This window comes from Vombatus ursinus, unplaced genomic scaffold, assembly GCF_900497805.2.
Source record: "Vombatus ursinus unplaced genomic scaffold, bare-nosed wombat genome assembly UNPS02014799.1, whole genome shotgun sequence".
Classification (NCBI taxonomy): Eukaryota; Metazoa; Chordata; class Mammalia; order Diprotodontia; family Vombatidae; genus Vombatus; species Vombatus ursinus.
In genome coordinates this window covers 46143990-46163844 of record NW_020954577.1, presented here as the reverse complement: position 1 = coordinate 46163844, position 19855 = coordinate 46143990, and the positions used below count along the sequence as shown (strand labels likewise).

Genomic DNA, 19855 nt, shown 5'->3' with positions numbered 1-19855 from the left:
GAGTCTTTTGTTTTTAAGATTTGTTTTTCTATGAACACTTTTTTCAAGAACTAACTTCGCAGTATCTTGTGATTCAAATGCACTAGTAAAGAGAGATATTCCCAATGGCATTTATTATTCTCATCATGATTTTGGCTAACCATTAAATTCTCTTAGTTCAAAGAGATAATAAGTACTGCATATTAATTGATGTGATAAATTCTAGTTGTTCCTGGTAACTCCTGAGTAAATGATGTGTTTGTAATAATAACTGTAGGCAACCAGGAGTTGAGGGCTCAGAACTGAGTCCCCTGTGGACAGACCCTTGTTCCACTGATTCCAGAGAGCGCCGCCTTCTCTGGCCATTGAGAAGACAAGCAGGAACCAGAGAAGCCATCCAAGCCTTTCCTAGCTCCACTTTCCTCCTTGGTTTACTTAACTTGCTCATTTCAATAAGCTGTACTGAGAAATCTCCATACTGATCTTTGTTTCAAATGGAGCATGCCAAGGAGTAGGTATGGGCCCATGGGCCTGTGCCTGATTGGGGGGAGATATTTCTTTAAAATGTTTCTAACACAGATTAGCAACTCTTTGTGCTCCCTTTCAATGCCTTATCATCTTTGAAACAGGAACTACAGGATAAGCAATCTGATAAACAAGTTTCAAGGTTTCTTGATTCCCCAGTAGCTTTTCTGTGAGGTCCTCACATCCACCTTAGGTGCAAAGCAAGCTCGTGGTGTTCTTTTTTTTTTCTTTCCCTTTTTAACTTGTAATTGTGAGTTGCAGAGAAGAGGTTGCCATGTACCAGTAGGCAGAATTTCCTCTTCAGGGAGTTCCCTGTATCAATGAAACCACAATTGTCCAGCCCTTCATCCTCTAATTTCTACAGAATATCCTCCTTATACCACCAGGGCCTAGGAGGCAGTAAAAGGGCCCAATAATCCACTACAGCAAATGTGGCTGAAGATATATTACCTGGTCTGGGTACTGGGGGGGAATCTGAAGTTGAGTGAAGCCAGAAGCCCTCTTATTCGGGGCTCACGCTCTAGCCAAAGGACACAGCCAGGGAACTTGAGTACGAAATACCAGATGACAATTCAATTCAGTGAGCCTTTATTACCCTCCTCCACGTGCTGGGCACTTTGAGAAAGCCTGGAGATACAAAGACAAAAACAAATGGCTCCTCTCAAAGAGCTTACCTTCTACTGGTAAGGGCATTAGAGAGGTTCTACAGGAGGTGCAAAGGTGAGAAGGCCAGTAGGGACTGAGAGGGATTTAAAGAGGGTTCAGGGAGAACGGTCTCATAACTCCAGAACTGGAAGGACCTCAGGCCACCTAGGCCAAGGCCCTCATTTTACAAAGGAAATTGAGGCCCATGGAAATGAAGTGCCTTGTCCAGGTCATGCAGGCAGTATTCTAATCCGGGTTTGAACCCTGGTCCTCAGACCCTTGAGTCAAGCATTTTTCTACTCTTCCTATTCTGTTTCCCATGAAAAATGGAAGGAATTCAGTAAGTGAGGAGAAGAAGGAAGGAAGGACATCAGGATAGAGGCCCAGCAGAAACAAAGCCCTGGAGGAGTGAAAGCCCACAGTACCTCTGGAGGGCAGAGAAGTCCAGCTGGTTGGAAGGCAGAGCTAAGGAGGGGCCAAGAACAGTCACCGATGCACCCTCCTCAACTGGCATTTAAGTCTCTCCAAAATCTGACTCCAACACACCCGCAAAAAGGCTGAAGCCCACCACGGGAGGCAGGCTCTCAGCCACGCACACAGGGCGGGGGAGAGCCAATGGACAGACTCCAGGCTGCCCTGGCTTATGTCCACAAGGGGTATCAAAAGGATACCTAGCTGGGAGGGCATGGACAAAGTCGTTCAGGAGGAGAAAGTGAGGCTGGGTGGCAGTGGGTTTTATTAGAAGATGTGTGCATCTTCATCACAGATCCAGCCAACTGTTCTAAAGATTCCTGTGACTATTACGACTGAGGAACTCATGGGATAACAAGGAGAGTCACGGAGTGAAAAGTCAGAATGCAGCCCCCCTTGGCTTCTTGAGGCTGCCTCTTAAAGCACTAGATAACCACGTTATGACTCCAAAAAAGGGACGTGGAGATAAGAAGGGCGATCACAAAGAAGCTCCCTTCTCTGCTGACCATCGCCATACAATGTGGCCAGAAAGAAGGAAGCAGCGGGATTAGACGGTATTGACCTTTTCTAAGTTTCTTCCCTAGAGGGTGGGTTGTGGGGAAACAAGATAACAAGTCCAAGAATCAGTGGTGACTCAGAGAAGAGAGCTGGGAAACCCCAAGGGAACTCCTACTTCTTGACCCCAAAGTCCTCGGTGGAGATAACAGTCGAGATGCCTGACCACGAGCTTTGCGGCGGCACCCCAAGGACTCTGGGACTTTACCATCCCCCGGACTATGAACCTTTCCTCTTTGCATCTCCGCACTTAGCACAGGGCTTTGCACACAGCAAATGCTTCATAAAAGCTATGTTCTTCCAATAGAGACTCTACATGGGATAACAAGAGAGAAGCAAGAGTAGAGGAAGATATTGAAAAGAAACAATGTTAGAGGGTGAGTTGGGGGGAAGCACACAGAAGAGGGGAGAGGGAGTCATTCCGTCAGAATCAGCGCTCCTCCAACAAAGGACGTTCCAAAGGGGGAACCTGTCAGGAAGGACCCGAGATAGGGGAAAGAGCCAAATCCCACCGCCTCAAATTGGAACACTGACACCAAAAATTGATTAGAAATAAAAGAAAGCTATCACATCACTCTTGGCTCTAAAATGCTTCCAGATGGGTGGCCTAGGGGAGTGGTGATGGAAAACAAAACCTTTCACCTCTTGATCACTCATTCCAATTTGAGCCATTAATATTTGACAGCTGCTTAGATGTCAATCATCTCTGAAAATGTCCCACAAAAAAAAAAAAAAAGAATAAAGCCACAGGCTCCAAGCAGTGACCTCTGGAAAGCTCAGTCAAAGGATCAAGAAGTGAAAAATTCCTAAGACTGATCTGCACTTTCTGGGAAAGTGATGAAAAGGGATGTGACCCAAAGCATGGCAGGCCCTAGGCTGCCTGGAGGTCCTGCTCTGGAAACAAGACTTAACGACTGACTAAACCAACCTCAAGAGGCATCTGCTTCTTCCCCTGTCAGGTCCATTCACACCCTCTCCCCTACCCCTTTGGATTAAAAAGCAGTCTGTATAAAACAGCTGCCTCACCCCTAGGAGTTAATTCTCTCTGGTCACATTTTCTTGTAGCAGAACTCATTAAAACGGATTTCTGGTTCTTGGTGCTCTTCTTTGTATCATCATTAAAGTATTCACATTCTTTGCTTTAAAAAAAGGTTTCCTGATCATTTTAGTCTGGACATCTTAGTCATCTGGGGGCATAAATCCCCACACACCAGAACTGAGCCATCTCTTGAAACAGAGAACAGTAGCAAAGCAATAAGAACTGAGGCACCAGCTGTGTAGACAACAGGTGCCACTTTCTGTCCCTATGGGCTCAGCTTCCCTTGCAGATGTGGGAGGGAAATATATTCTTTTATTTGGTCTCCAGGCCAAGACCGGCTATTACAATTCCTCTTAAGTCTTTTTATTTTCATTATGGCAGTCACTGTGTAGGTCATTCTTTCGGTTCTGCTCATCTTCACTTTGCATCAGTTCATACAAACCTCTCCACGTTTCTCTGAGTTCCTCATACTGGTCATTTCTCACTACACAACACGTCAATACGTTCCTAAGCCGTAGTCTGTTCTATCATTTGTTATCTGATGGACACCCGATCTATCCAGTCCTGAAGTGCTGCCGCGAGAGCGTGTGGTGTGATGGGAAGAGGCCGGGACGTGGAGTCAGGCCGAACCTGCTCATCACGCGTGACCGTGGACAAGTCTCTCCCCATCTTGGAGCTCAGCGAGGAGGTTAAATGGAATGCTCTCCAAGGTCCCCCGCTAAGGTTTAAACAGAGAATGCCCTGAGTCTGTACATACAGGGCCTTCCTTTTTGTCTCCGACCTTGCACGCGTGGATGTGCCTACGAGCAGGATTTCTGGGTCAGGTGGCACGCACGGCTCAGTCACTTTCCCTCATGATTCCAAATTAGTTTCCAGAATAGCTGGACCAATTCACAGCTTCCCCAACACCCAACACTGGAACCTGAGAGCTGTTTCCTCATCATAAAATAGGGATGATATCACCTTACAGAGTTGTTGTGAGGATCAAATGAGGTCGTGTATGGTACGACATGGGTGTAATCGAATTACTATCACTATTATTTCAGAACTTGAGGGTTGGAAGGGACTAAGAAGCCCCAAAATCCTCCTCTACACAGTAGGAACTCCACCCATCACATCCCCCACATTCCTCTCAGATTTGTCTTTGGCATTCAGGTGGAAATGGTCCTGGGATCAGTCACTATCCTGCTATCACTCTTTTGTATTGAATAGTCCACAAACAACTGCACCAGAGGATAAAACCACTGCTTTTTGTGGCTGAATAAAAGGATTAGGACGGAAGGTGACTTGGCACAACAGGGGGGCCATGTGGCTCATCCTCTGCCCCAGGATTTGGAGCCCTCCTTCCCTGCTCTCGTTTATGTCAAAAGCTTCTCATTTGACAGAGCGTGGAGATTAGGGGTATTTGGTGCAGTGCGGTTCAGTACGGCAATGAACAGTTCTTGCCCTGCTGAGTTAGGTGCTGGATTTTTGTTTTTGTTTATTAGCTGGTGTTCTGACTAGGTCAGTGACCCCTCGACTTCAGGCCTTCATCCCTCTGACTTAGCCGGCTGTAACAGCTATTGCACTCATCTCCCTGCCTCCAGCACTGCTGCCAAAGTGACAGTCTTGGACCGAGGCCCTTCCCTGCTCCCTGTTGCCTCTAAAATCAAACATAAGCTCCTCTGTTGGCTGCTACCTTCACACGAGGGCACAGAAGCCTCCTGTCCTCGCATACGTTATGTCTCTTCACTCACTGTATCATCCACCCAAACTGGCTCTCCCTACTCGTACACGACATTTCATCTCCTGCAACACCAGCCGGATCCAGGATGTCCACCATCCCGTCCTCACGTCTGCCTTTTGTAATCCCTGGTTTTCTTCAGAGCTCAGTCCACGCATGGCCTCCTACATGAGGCATTCCAGCGGCTGGTGCCTCACTCACCCCCCCCATTACCTGACACCTGCTATGTACATATTTTATATTTACTAATTAATGTGCAGTGTTTGGTGCGGAATGAAAAGCTGTTGGTAGACTGATGACAGTACTGTTTCTCACCATGGCATGGGAACTCTATGAGGGGGAGAACTGCTTCTTTTCTGTCTGTACACCCACCACCTAGCACAGGGCCTGGTATACAGCTGGCACTTGATAATTGCTTGTTGACTGATGGGTAGGATAGTGCCTTCTCAGGACGCTACCTAAATTCCCAGGATGCATTCTTACTACTTTTGCTTATGTTCTAAAGCACTTTAAGCACTTTTTAGGCTCACTTTAAAAGAACATAACTATTTAGCCCAAAATCAATTTTACTTTCCTCAATAAAAAGAGCAATACACTATCATTTTCTCAATCAAATATAATAACTTGAACACCTTGGAGACAATATAACGGAATCTGAAGCAAAACAAACACACAAACAAAACTCCTCAAACTATGAGGTTTTAAAGGATAGCCTCCAAGTCTAATTGCAAACTTGCAGACATCCATCCAGCTGTTGTCCAGCTGTCAGAGTTCAAAACCAAAGCAAATCAGGAATCCCATCTTTGTCTAAGAAGGACAACCCAGCATGAGGATGGGAAACTTTCTCAGGAAAGGAGTAGGAAGGAAAGCAGGAGAAATTCTAGATACGTATTCAGCCATTACTACCAAAAAGGAATGACCGGCATGAACTAGGAGGGATGAGGTTTCAAGATTAAATATTTAAAAAAACACGTCTGATTGACATGTCAGTGAAACGGAGGAAGCTTACCTGAGACATTACCTAAGACATGAATCCTTTTTTAGAGCTGAGGCTTCACAAACCTGACTCACTGGCTGCCAGCTGGGGGCCTGGCTTCACTAGCCATGAGCGACAAGCCCCTTCCTCCTTGGAGAGGGCGCGGGGCTTCTGGCAGCCGCATGCTGCTACCACCCTCCACTCCAACAAACACAGCAAGACTAATGTTATTGACCGGTCTGTGCACGGTGCGCCCCGATCGCCTGATGCAGACTGAAATCCCTCACCAACACGGTCCTTGTTATCCATAGCATGGTCACCAGCCGTAGCAATCAGACCCTACCCAGCACTCAGCCTTGGCCCTGCCATCCTGGGGAGATTCCACACAGTTGTCAAAAAAAAATCCCTAATTCTCACACTAAGTGCTAACTGATAAGGCCACCTTGTAGATCTGCCTTTCCATGGGATGTCAAGGAAGGGAGGTGTAGGAAGGCCACCGTGATGGCTGGACCAGAAGCAAAGGAGGCCCACCTTAGAAAAAAGCCAAAATGACATTCTGAAGTGCCTACCTTGGTGTCATGATGATAGAAAGAGGGGCTTTTAGGAGGCAAATTGGGGCCATTTCTGATTTAATTTAGATACTTGGGAAATTATGCAGAGAATCTAGTATGACCACCTAACCTGCGCTATGCCCAGAAGGGGCTAACATGTTGGAGCAGGACCCAAACTTGGCTCTCAATGCACTTCACACTTCACAAGCAAAAAGGCTCCCAAGTGGACATGCTTGCAGGGCTGTGAGGAAAAAAAAAAAAAACCCAAACAGGCCTAGTCGTCAAACACCATTAATGGCATCACACATTTGTGGAGAGCAATGAAGAGACACTCTTCTCAGAGACGTGCTTATTGCGATGTAGAAGGCCAGCTTCTCAAAGTCTTCTCTACATATAAGGAAGCGAAGAAAACTGATGGACAGTTTGACAACAGCTCATCCCAACAGAAGTTTGAGAAAATACCATTTCTTCTCATTTAAAGGAAGTAAGCCTAAATCCAGAATATTTTCCTTAATTGGGTAAGGGAGAATATACTCTTCAGAGACAAAAATAAAGAGAAATCCACAAATGAGTAGCAAAGCATTTCCCAAGCAATCTGATTTGATTTTATATCCTTTGAGCTTTCAGACATCTGCCACAATGACCAGCGATGGAGTCTGCCAAGAAGCCAGATATAGAACCTCAAATCCAGCTAAGTTGGACGTTTTCATTCTGTAGCTATCCAACTCAAAGAGGCATCCCTGTTTTGCCCAAAACATTAGCACAGATCACTTAATTTTTGCAAGCAGTTTTTGCAATGGTAAAATTGAGAGGAATGTGGCAGAGTGGAAAGAGCCAGCCTCAGGGTCAGGAAGTCCTGGATTCAAGGCCTGCCGCTGGCTGCGTGATCCCAGGCCCTTTGCCAAGACTGGAGGTTATAGAGAAGGTGCCAGATTGCATTGGTAAAGGATATTTACTCATCTGGGAGTTCCCAATGCCATGGTAGATGAAGTCTCTACCCTTGGCCTAAAATTGGCATAATCAATCACTTGGAATAATTCAGTAATTAAAAGCAGCTAAGGAATATGATTTCCTGCATTTCAATGACATGCCAATCACACATGTTTACTTAAATATTTAATTGAAATCTCCTCTGTACAGTTTATATCCATTGTTATTGGAGGTTGGTGGTAATTTGTGAATAAGCATCTAGAATTTATCCTTCCTTGCTCCCTACTCCATTTCCTGACAGTTTTCCCTATCACCAGGCTGTGTTGTCCATCTGACACAAAGATGATATTCCAGACTTGCCTCAGTTAAAGTCCCCTGTCCTGATATGGAAACAACTATGAGTTCTAGACAGCTGTACCAACCAAGCCCAGGGAGCTGAAACAATTGCAGGTACTGGCCTTGATTCAGATGTGCAGCATCCAGGGATCTGTCTAGCTTAAGCCCAGGAAGGTTCAGCCCTAGGGTGGTCACAGGATAAGGAACTTTTGAACATGGCAGCTCCAGAAGGCCCTCTCTTAAAGTCACAAAGGGACCTGTGGTCTGTACTGGTAAGAATACACATACAGAGAAAATAACAGGCTTTTGAGGTTGAAAAAAAATCAATGTAATGTCACTTTCAACCGTAATAAGTCTAAAAACCTATAACCATATGTTGTCATCATTTTAGAGGTTTCCTTTTTTTTGAAATAGGGAAAAGTAAATACCTCCATGGAAATGGCCAGGCCACATTAAGATCAAGGTGCCACACATTTACTTCTTAATCAGATTAAACACTTCATATCAATTACCCCTACGAGTTATGTGCACAAGCAAGTATGAAGCAGTTCTTTGTACTATGCTTACAGGTAGTAATTCAGCCTTTGGAGGGAAAAGGCATCCGGTGTGGGGAGAATTTAAAGTGAGGAGCAACCATAAAATCTTTTAATTTGGGTTATTTTGTTAGAAAACCAGGCACGTCTTGGATATGTTATAATACATTTGTATAAGAACTGGCAAAGCTGGTAGGGGAGAGGGTCAACTGGATATTATAGTAATGGAGAAGGATCTAGGTAGGTTATTTTTTTTAAGCTAGGAGAAAAAATAAAAACTGAAAAAATGTAAAGAGAAACATGGTTGGGTCCTTTCAAGTATAGGCATTAAAAATGGTCAGTTATCTGATAAGTTTAAGGTTAATTTATATCTCTCAGATACATAGTAAGGGACAGTGTATCTCTCATGATAATATGAAAATCCTAAAATACAGGTATTATCCTAATCCCATGTAAGATTAGTTGCAAAAGGCTGTTATTATATTTGCAAATACCTGTGGATATGTTTAGGAGACAATTTTTATTACTGCTTTGTATAAGTTTAGTTTTATAAATGACAATCAATTTCTAACCACAGAATTCATTTAGAAAAACATTCTCATTTCTTGTCAAATGAAAGGGCACCTCTTGACATTTTTTATCAACCCACAAAAATGCCAACTTCAGCATTATCTCGCCAACATCATTAGCGTTTGCCTTTCCTTTCCTAGTAGTCTCTGGATTTCACACTTCAGTGCGGTAATTACCCTGATGCGATGGTACTCTGGAAGACGTGTGCCTGCTGTATCCTGCATCTTAACTGCCCATTTATGGCTAAACATAAGATTTGAAATGAATTCTGGGATACTTCATTGCGTAGAAGAACAAGAGTAAGCAGTACCATTGGTTTAAAAAATAAACAAGATCAGATACAGCCAAAAGATAGCAAAAGAACAAAAACAAACCTCCATAAAATCAATTTCCCCGAAGACCATAATCCGCTGTGGGGAATGGGAGTAAGGAAGGCTGTCGCCGCCAGCCCGTACGTAGGCACACACGCTCTGACGTAACAGGTTCTGCACTTCCAGTCCTAACAGAGCCCGCCAGATGCACAACAGGGCCTGCTCTGGGCCCGCCACTGCTCTGAAAAGCTGCAGGATCCTAGGACTTTAGAGATGGCCAGGTCCTAGAAATCACGTAGCCTAGCCTCTTCGTTTTTCAGATAACAAAACCGAGGCCCGGAGAGTGTAAATGACTTGCCCAAAGTCACAGATAGTGCACAGCAGAGCTGGGAGTTAAACCTAGGTTTTCTGACTCCAAATGCAGTACTCTGTGCCATGATGAGCCCGTTCCGGTAGATCATAGCTGGAGAAGGTGGCGGTCAGCAGGATAAGGGAATGGAAGAAAGCAGAACCAACTCAATAAGAGGCCCCTGAGATCTGGGGCTGGCCTACACTTGGAGTGGACATAGACAGTTCTAGATCAGTAAGGGTTATGCAGCTCGTGCTCTGGACAGCCAGGTGCTCCTGGTTCAGCTCTAGAGCCACTTACAACCAGAACACATTCCCAGGGCAGGGGTGAAGACACCTGTTAACATTCCGGTACCTGGCCAGTTGTCAGGGATACAGACAATGTTAAGCAACTGGGGGACCCAACTGCTGGAACACTCCACATCTGGATTTCACAGTAACAAATTGGATTAACCTAATTTCTTCCTTAAGGAGAGTCAAATTTGACATCAAATGGAATCAAAAAATAGAACCTTTTTCGATGGCCAACAGGTTAATTAACATCTATTGAGTGCCAGGCACTGTGTTACACGGGGAGGACACAAAGAAAAGCCAAAGACAGGCCTTACCCTTGAGGAGCTCAGGGTCTAATGGACCAGGCCTTTAGAAACAGACTATATAACAAATAGTAAAGAAACTCCAAAAGCAGTTTACACAACAACCTATCAGGTGAAGGCACAAGTGGCTTAAATTCCTCCTCAGAGAGTAGTTACAAACAGGCGTCAGCTGCAGGGGACAAAGGGGTGGTGCTCCTGGGGTGCCGGCCTGTGTGCAGGGCTGCCTTTGCTCCTCACCATGGCCTGGATGACAGAAGAGAGAAGCAGGTTCTGCAGGCCTTCAGTCCTCCCGGCTGAGGTCAGCTTGATCATCGCAGACAAACAAAAGGTCAGAATTCACACTGACTGCACTGAGTTAAAGGCACCAAGCTGGTTAGAGGCAAAAGGCAGAAACTCGATGATGAAAAGTAAGAGCTCATAGACAAACGGCCAGACCACCGAAGGAGCGGCACTGCCAGGAAGGCCTCTGGGGCAGCAGGGGGTCGCTAGAGTTTGGAGGAGGGCGGCGTGGGCACCTCCCAGACCCAAGTGCTGAGCACAGTCCTAGCTCTCGGCCCCACACAGGATACAGACACACTAAGTGCAGTTAGGGATGTGATTAAAAAAGTTAAAGAACTTTAAAAAAAGGAGGGGCAGCTAGGTGGCACAGCGGATAGAGCACCAGCCCTGAAGTCAGGAGGACCCGAGTTCAAATGCGGCCTCAGACCAAACACTTGACACTTATTAGCTGTGTGACCCTGGGCAAGTCACTTAATCCCAATTGCCTAAAAAAAATGTTAAAGGATTAAAAAACAGCCTAGGGAGGAGGCAAAGGGCAACTCAATGCATAGGAAAGGCTTTCATATATGTGTGGACATCACCATTTTGGCCAGGGTCATTGTGCAGACTTTGGGAAATGTGAGAAAGCATTTCCTGAGGGTGAAGACTCTGCAATGGGCTACTCAGGGAGACTGGGAGATGGCCTTCTTTGGTGGTCTTTAAAAACAGGATAGGGTCTTAATAATGTGATGGGATCTGGGGTGTGGCTTATACCACAGACCAGACCCAGAGCCAGAAGGAGGGTCTAACGAAGCAGTGGAGGCTCCGTGTTTCAATTCCAAGACTTTACTGATCCTTTCCTCCACAATGTCCTCAAGGCGACTCCATCCATCATGCCCACCATCTTGTACCCTGTCCTTCTCTGGTGACAAAACCAGCTTCCTTTTCCTGGATTTATCCAGTTTTTAATGTGATGTAGTTCTCTGTTCATTATCCTCACTTTTCCTCTGTGAATCTTCTAGTCTTATGGGCATTTTCTGGCATAAGGCTTTACAGATGCACTCCCCCAATACACACTAGGAGAAAGACAATGCCGCGAATGAGCAGCTAATACTCCTGTGCCCTCTGGTGGCACAGTAACCTCACTCTGAGGCAATTTACTTCATAGAAACAGACCACCAAGGCCCCCAGAAAAGGGCTCCCAGGAGCCAGCATCAGGAGCTAACGAGAACACCCACGCCAGCTATTTCCAAACACGACTCTCAACCTCTCTTGACATTTATTGATCAAAGGCAAAAAATTTACGGCTTAGTTTTTAACTAAATTTGTATGACTTATTGATTCAATTCAGGACAAAAATGAAATTATAGTTCCCATATTAAAAATCTGAGCAACCGCATTTAATCTGTGGTGGAACCCACAGTCCAAATAAACTAATTTCAACTATGTTTTAAAGACAAAGAAAATGCCAGATATCCCCAAGTACAACCTGGAAATTCCTGACACCAAAATCGTCTTTGTTGCCTTAGGTTTCTCGATAAACTATTTTCACTGTAGGAAGAAAAATACTTTTTTTTTTTTTAACCAAGCCTGCAATCTCACTAGTAGAGGGAATTTCTCATAAGGAAATACCCCTACCAATGCAGGTCAGCCCCCTCCTCTGCAATTCATGATCTTTTTTTTCTCAAATTTTATTTATTTGTTTTTAGTTTTCAAAATTCACTTCTATAAGATTTGGAGTTCTAAATGTTCTCCCCCTCTCACTGCTCCTCACTCCCCAAGACGGGGTGCAAGATGATATAGGCTATACATGTACGATCACATTAAACATATTTCCACATTAGTCATGTTGTAAAGAAGAATTAGAACCAGAGGGAAAAAACCCGGAGAAAGAAGAAACAAAGTGAAAATAATCTGCTTCAATCTGCATTTGGACTCCATAGTTCTTTCTCTAGATGTGGACAGCATTTTCCATGAGTCGTTTGGAATTGTCTTAGATCCTTGTATTACTGAGCAGAGCTAAGTCTACCAAAGTTGGCCATCGCACAATGCGCAACTCGTGATCTTGAAGGGTTGTGGAAAGCCCTGAGAGGCCCAGCTGCCCCCACACCCCAGCCGTCACCCAGACAGCACAGGAGAGAAGCGGAGGCAGATCCTGAATCCAGACCGTTCTGAGCCCTCTCCGAATGGTGGCCAGCAATCTCTCCCCTAGGGCACGCTGCCTCTCTCAACGTCTCTGGCAGTGCATGCTTCTTAGAGCCTCCTTTACCAAATGACTTCAACAAAGAACTACATTATTTCCGTCTCAGAATTCTTGGTCAAATCTAAGATATTCAAAGCTATTTTTTTATTAAGCAAATTAAATAAAATTAGACCAATTTCGTTCCTCTAGGATGAATGGCATCATTTTTCTTGCAAATTAATACATTATTATCTTTCTTTTCAAATTAAGACTGGCTGCAAAGAAGAAAGAAAATCTCATTTATTCTCCCTATCCTTTGTGAGTAGCTACAGGAATTTACATACACAGCAGGCTCAGAACTAATCCCACAGAGTAGGGAGCTGACTAGAGCCTTGTTTACAAATCAATTTAAAGAAAACAAACCAGAACCGAGGGACAGTCATCACAAATCCTCTCCTTTCATAGTCAGGGTACCCTTCTCAACCCAGTGACCCCTCTGTTCATCTGCCAGTCACATGGCTGACATCAATAGCATGATGCCCACAAAGAAAAGCAAAATGAGAAGCCGCAGAGCCAGGGCAATTTCAAGCACGTAAAAGGGGCCTTTCAGATAGTTCTTCTTGCCAGCAAAGAGAATAGTACTCGGATTCTCTAAGTAAGAGTGAAAACATTCCCAGTGATCGATACTGAAGCTATCTCCTCTTTATTTAAACTACATAGATTTAATTATCCCAAATCCCTTTCTAGGGCTCAAAACAACTATGACAACCATTATCCTTACGCTGTGTCCCTTTCGAATAGTTTATAATCGATGTTAAATTAGCTTAGAAAAATGAAAATGGGCTACATTACAAATAGCTCTGAAGAGAGCCGGCCTGGCTCATTGAACATCCCAATCTTATCATGGGAGGCAGGATGGTATTATTGTTTGTAGAAAATTCTCAGAGATTGCCTTAAAGGGGATAAATGAGTGATTTACTGTTCTTAGCCTGCTGTCTAACTACTAAGCTATTCCTCATAGTGTAGAAACTGCCCAGGTTTTTGACCCTGGGTGTGTCAGCAAATCTCTCAAGCAGTTTTCCAATCTAGAAATGCAAGATTAAAGCTTCAAGTATCAAGATATAAAATAAGCCCGCAAAACAACAACATTTCATAAATATAAACAGTAAAATCCAGAATTGAGTAATAGGAAGGGAAGTCCCATTCAGAATACTGACAAAACACAAAAATATCTGGGGAGCTAATCTACCAAAGTCAATTTGAAATCTGGACAGATTATAATTAAAATATCTTCCTTAAAGAAAAAAAGAGCAATTTAAATAATCAGAGGGATATTCAGTGTTCATGGTTGGGTCATTTCAATATAACCAAAATGACAAGAGCTCTTGAATTTGCAGGTTTAGGGGTATGTCAAATTACTAAGGGGATATTTTATAGAGCTAGGCAAAATAATGAGAAAATTTATTTGGAAAAACAAAATATCACAATATCAAGGGATGAAAAAAAGTAGGAATAAAGAGGAGAAAAAGCACTTTTGAGCCCAAAACTATATTATTAAACAGTAATCATCAAAACTCTGGTACTGATAGAAAAGTAGATCAATGGAACAGAGTAGACAAAGAAGAATCAGAAGTGACCAAATAATACAGTATATGATAAAACCCCAAATACATTGGGAAATGTTGATGTCATAAAAACAAACAATATCAATAACATTTATTTTCAAAGAAAGATCAAACTTAATTCCCATTACTGTTTTTAATACCATTCTTTTGGGATGGGGAGGAGAAAAGCATCTGTGACATAATATTTTTTTTTAAATCATGTCACAATAGCAAGAAAGCAGGGAATTACTGCCTTAGAGAGTCAAATATCCTTATTCATTTAATATACTCCATGTGCTCCAGTAATTTCTTTCAGTCTGAAAAGAAAGGAGCACACATACAAACCAGTAAGTATTCAACTTATAGATTCATCTGCATTCAGGTGGCTGCAGTTCCCAAGAAAAACGGGGCTTACAAGAAGAAAATTGAGCTAACAGACATTTCATAAGAATTGACTTAATTTAAAGGTTACTACCGTTAGCTTTGGGGCAAATTGTGTGTGTGAGACGTTGCTATGCTATAGTCTTGTCCTTCGGCCTAATATTGGGGCTAAAGGTAGCATGACAAGAGGAATACAGACAAATGCAGAAGTCTCGACTCTCAGCTAATGTGTGTAAAGGTTCCTTCTCCTATGTCTCTCCACATGAACCTCCACACACGTGTGTGCCACCATCCAGCGATTTCTGCAATTCTCATCTATCCAAACTGGCCTTAGAGCACTGTTCCGCGTATACTCCTGGTGCTTGTGGGGAACTGTCTTCATTCCCGCTCCCCTGCCCACCCTCAGCACACACCAGACGGACGCCATGATGCCTGTCTCCAGGTGCACCTTTGTGGGCTCCCCTGGTTCCTGGATGCCTTTTCTCCAGGTGAAAAGATTTCTATTGAATGGGATTCAATTCAACAACCATTTATCAGGTTCTTCCTACTAATGAGCAACACACATGTCCAGTGCCCAGGGAGAGACAAAAATGGATAAGAAGAGTCACGTCCCCCCCCCCGCAAAAAAAAGAAACCCACAGAATGACAGAAAATCGGGCTGGACAGGGCCTCGGGAGCTACCTGCTCCAATTCATACCTAAACAAGGATTCTCTCTACAATACAGCCAATAGGGGTCATCTACCCTTTTTCCCCAAAACCACGAGGGAGGATGTGCACTCTGCCTTCTGTGATTCTACAAGCCTACAGTTTGGGAAGAAGGGGCATGGTGTAAGAGAAGGTTGGAAGGGAAATCAGAGCCAGGATTTGGGAGAACGTGAATGTCCAGGCTCTCGCGTATCTAGAGTTCATTGGGGGACCACTGAGAGTTTTTTAAAGGAGATATAATTTGATCAGTGTTCTAAAATTGAGAGATAAGTCACTCTGCCAGCAGCACATGCAATGGGTTAAAGAGAGGAAGTTCTGGAAGTAAAGAGGCTAATTAGGAGTATATTTCAAGAATCCACACAGACCAGTGCTAAAGAGAACTACAAAGTTTCAAGACTAGGTGACTAGAAGAAGGGTGAGGACGGTCCCTGAGAAATAGGAAGTTGGCAAGAAGAGAAGATTTGGGGGAGATGAAGTGGTTTTGAAGAGATGTCCTGGCATAGACTTCAAGCAGGCTATGGGAAATGGGTATCTGGAAATCCCAACAGAGATGAAAATGCAGGTTAATTCATTGAAATGAAAGAGAATGCCAAAGAGCAGGGCACATAAAGAAAGGGGTCATGGAACCTTATGAAAGCCAAATTGAGGCGCAGAAGGAAAGAAAGAGACATAGAGATCAGATGAGGCAGATGGAGAATCAGGAGGTCAGAGAGGCATGGAAAAAATGAGTGAATTAACAGCATATACGAAGCACTTTCTCTGTGCCAGCCATGGAAGGAGAGACTCTATCAAGAAGGCGAGGTCAGCAGCAGCAAATGCATCATAGGATGCAGGTCAGGAAAACAGAACTAAGAAAAGGAGCAGGGATTTATGGGGAGGAAGGGGCAGGTGCCCTCTCGGAAGGGGCAGCTTCACTCAGCAGCATGGTGGGGCTGAGGGCAAGCCGGTGGGGAAAGTAGGGACACAAGCATGGACAAACCCTTCTATACATATGGAAAAGGGGGTCAAGGAAAGGAACCTTTGAGGTGGGAAACACTGAAGACTGAAGTGAGAGAAAGGGAATAATGAACCCAGGGAAGGAAGGCAGGGCCCATGGTGAAGGGGGAACCCGGGAATGCAGAAAAGGCCACAGTAGAGACGGAACAATGGTAAAGGAATGAGTGGAGGCTTGAGGCAGCTCTTAGGTGCCAAGAGAGGAATCGAGGGACCCTGAAGCAGCGTGGCACACTGAACAGCATACTTGACTTGAAGTCAGAAGACCTGGATTCCAATCTCAGCTCTGACACTTACTGGCTATTTGGCTGTGGATCTCAGTTCGCTCATCTGTCTCCAAGGCCCTTTCTGTCTGTGATCTGTGATCTCCTCTAAGACTTCTGTTCTTAAGCTTAAAACTGGTTTGTCTTTAAGAGGATCACAACACTGAAACGATTCATTATTTTTAGAAAATCTTCACAAAGCCATGAATGAAGCAGCCTTTGGTTTTTGTTTCCGTTCCCTGACCCAGCCACAGGGCTCAGTGATAAATGTAAGTTATTATTAGGATAGGGAGATGTGCGCTTATCCCAGTGAAAGCTATTATTATTACCATACTTAGCAAAAAGCGAGACCATCTGCTAAATAGTCATTACTCACTGGGAGTCTGCTTTTGCTAACTCTCCGAGGTAACAATGATCCCCAAATGAAAACATGAGCAAACCAACTGCTTTCTCCTAGTCTGTCATTTACCCAAGGTTCGAAGATCTTTCTTCCCCTGAAAAGGTCAGGCCTGGTTGGAGAAATACCATAAATACCAGGCCATAAAGCTTAAATTCCAACAGCATTAGGTTTTCTTAATGATTTCTCCCCCCACACCCCAAAAGTAAAAACAGAACGACATGACTGACAGAAAGCTTGGCTGTCCCCGGGCCGTCCTAGAAGTGTCCTTGCCAAACTTACAGGGGAACAAAATGAAATAAACTCTATTCTCAGGAAACTGTATTCCAGGTCCAGCTGTGGAGAGACATTTTCCTAATCTCTGCACACTGTGGGCAGGACACAGTAGGAAGCACTTGGGGCCCTTAGGGGCAGGGGCGGTCTGGCTAGCCTCCTTGTATCTGCAGCAATGAGCATTGAGTCCACACTCCATCCATCTATCCGTCTGTCTGTCCATCCATCTGTCCGTCCATCCATCCATCCCTCCCTCCATCCATCCCTCCCTCCATCCATCCATCTTTCCGTCCATTCGTCCCTCCCTCCATCCATCCCTCCCTCCATCCATCCCTCCATCCATCCATCTGTGCATCCATTCATCCATCCCTCCATCCCTCCATCCATCCATCGGAGAGCACAAAGACAAAGCTCAGGATTCCAGCCCAGATAATAACTAGTTGTGTGACCCTAAACTAATCACTTGAACTCTCATGTCTCTGTTTCCTCACTTGTACCTGCATTCCCTACCTCATGACACTGCCAGGAGAAAATTACTTTGTCAACCTGAAAAACACTGATTCCCTAAATCTCTTCTTGAGGCTTTACCAATATCCAAAGGTAACCCTGAGCTCTGGCGGGCAATGCCAACAGTGGGACATAAACTCTGACAGGTCCCACCAGGAAAAAAAAAGGCTCAAACCACAGGCCCCCATGATAGTCACTTGAGGCCTAACCTATAAAATCAGGCTCATCAGCCGAAGGGGTGGCTTGGTGGCGCAGTGCATAGAGCGCCGGGCCTGGAGTCAGGAATATCTGAGTTCAGATCTGGCCTCTGACATCACTGAGCTCTTAGGCTCTGGGCAAGTTCCTTAACTTCTGCTTGCCTCAGTTTCCTCATCTGTAAAATGGGGTTAATAACAGCACCTGCCTCCTGGGATTGTTTGAGGATCAGATGAGAAAACACCTGTAAATCACTTAGCACAGTGCCTGGCACACAGCGGGCACCGCAGAAATGCTGGCTGTTATTATTACTGTTTTTATCATTGTGATTAGTGCAGCAGCTTCCTCACTGGTCTCCCTGCCTCCAGCCTCTGCCCACTCCAACCTGCCCAACCCCTGATGCCCAAGCAGTTTCCTTCAGCATAGATCTGACCCTGTGATTGCCCTATTCAGTCATCTCTAGGCTTCCCAACCATACTTAGGATAAAACAGGATTTCCTTGATTTCACACTTAAAGTCCTACACAACCTGGCTGCTGCTATCCTTCCAGTGGCCCTACTGTGCCCTGTGATCAAGCCACCAAAATGGGCCTTCTCTCTGTTCCTCACTCTTAAGACGCCGTCTCTCGTCTCCATGCCTTTGCACAGGTCACTTCCCCCACTAAGAATACGCTCTCTTTTTCCTTAGGCCCCAGAGAGGCCTTCTCTCCCCTTCAGATGTGGCTCAGTCCATTTCTGGGCCCCATTCACTCAAATATCCATCGCAGCCCCTTTTGTGGTAGCAAAGAGCAGGGCAGGCACAAAGTGATGCCCATTGATTGGGGAACGGCCAAACACACCGTGGGACAGGAACGTGATGTGACTGTGTTACTGTGCTCCAGGAACTGATGAACATAATGGCTTTGGAGAAGCCTGGAGAGACCTACATGAAGCGACGCAGAGCCAAGAAGATGACAGATGCGGTGACCACGACCACGGGAACAGACACTTCCCCACCTCAAAACAACATAGAGTGGAAATGTTGCACAGTCTCAGAGAACAAGCCTGGCTCAAAAGGAACGTTGTGAGAAGCCGCTCCTAGCCCCCAGTAAGGGGGACAGAGCACCCACAAGAGTGACACGTTTCACTCCTCTTCAGATTTTTTCCACGTCCTGATCAATTGTGCTGATTTTTCCCTTAAAAAAAACCAGTGCTTGCTCTATGAGCTGGCTCTCTGAGAAGGCCATGACTTTGTATTCCAAGATGCAGTTCAGGCACCATCTTCTCCCTGAAGTCTTTCCTGACTCCTCCCAAATCAAGGTCCTAAAATGCCCCCCTTTTTTAACCGAAGGACTTGGTTAAACACCAGCTGTATTTGAAGCCCTTAAAAGGCCCACAAGCACTAGGTATGCAGCCAGCAGGACAGGCTCCTAGGAGCTCCTGTTTATCCATTAGAACATGGTTAAGAGGCTGATCCGAGGGCCTTGTTGATTCTGCAGCACTCTGATGCCTAACACCATGGCCCATCTAGTGTCACTGAAGTGTCCTGCCTCCAGTCCCAACGACTGAATTGACAGTCACCGAACTACTGCCAGTGGAATCGACCTCATCCACAAAGGCTTAGATACCAAGCAGAAGAAAGAGAAGTTGCAGAGGTGAGGTGGAACTCTCCCAGCAGCTAAAGCTCTTGATTACAGCTTCAAACCTTAAAAAAAAGTTTCAGAATTTGAAGGATCACGGGAATGTCAAGGCCAGAAAGGCCAACCCTACACAACATTGGGAAGTTTGTCTCCAGCGGTCCCTCCCATGCCACCCGCCTGGGGATCCTCTCCCCAGATCCTGCTCTGGCTTGGTTCTCCTCCTGCCTCTGGGATCATGCCTTTTCAGGATTCTTTGCCGGATCATCATCCATGTTTACCCCTAACCATGCATGTCTCCAAGGTTCTGTCCTGGGTTCAAATTCATTTGATGCCCAGTGTGACGGGACACAGTAATAACAGATGACAAGTATTTTTATGATGCTCTGAGCT

General features: G+C 44.9%; 1 protein-coding gene across 4 annotated transcripts in view; it reads right to left on the bottom strand.

Annotated features, from left to right (window-relative positions):
- LOC114050521 (anoctamin-10) overlaps nucleotides 1-19855 on the bottom strand; it is a 224438-nt gene that overhangs the window by 145835 nt on the left and 58748 nt on the right. Inside the window, exon 12 of one of the 4 annotated variants that reach the window (XM_027872292.1) lies at nucleotides 1081-1131. The exons of the other annotated variants lie outside the window; for them this stretch is intronic. Coding sequence (XP_027728093.1) covers nucleotides 1096-1131 — 36 coding nt within the window. The 3' untranslated portion in view covers nucleotides 1081-1095. Of the gene's footprint in view, nucleotides 1-1080; nucleotides 1132-19855 lie in introns of those variants that run through there. 4 annotated transcript variants of the gene reach the window in all.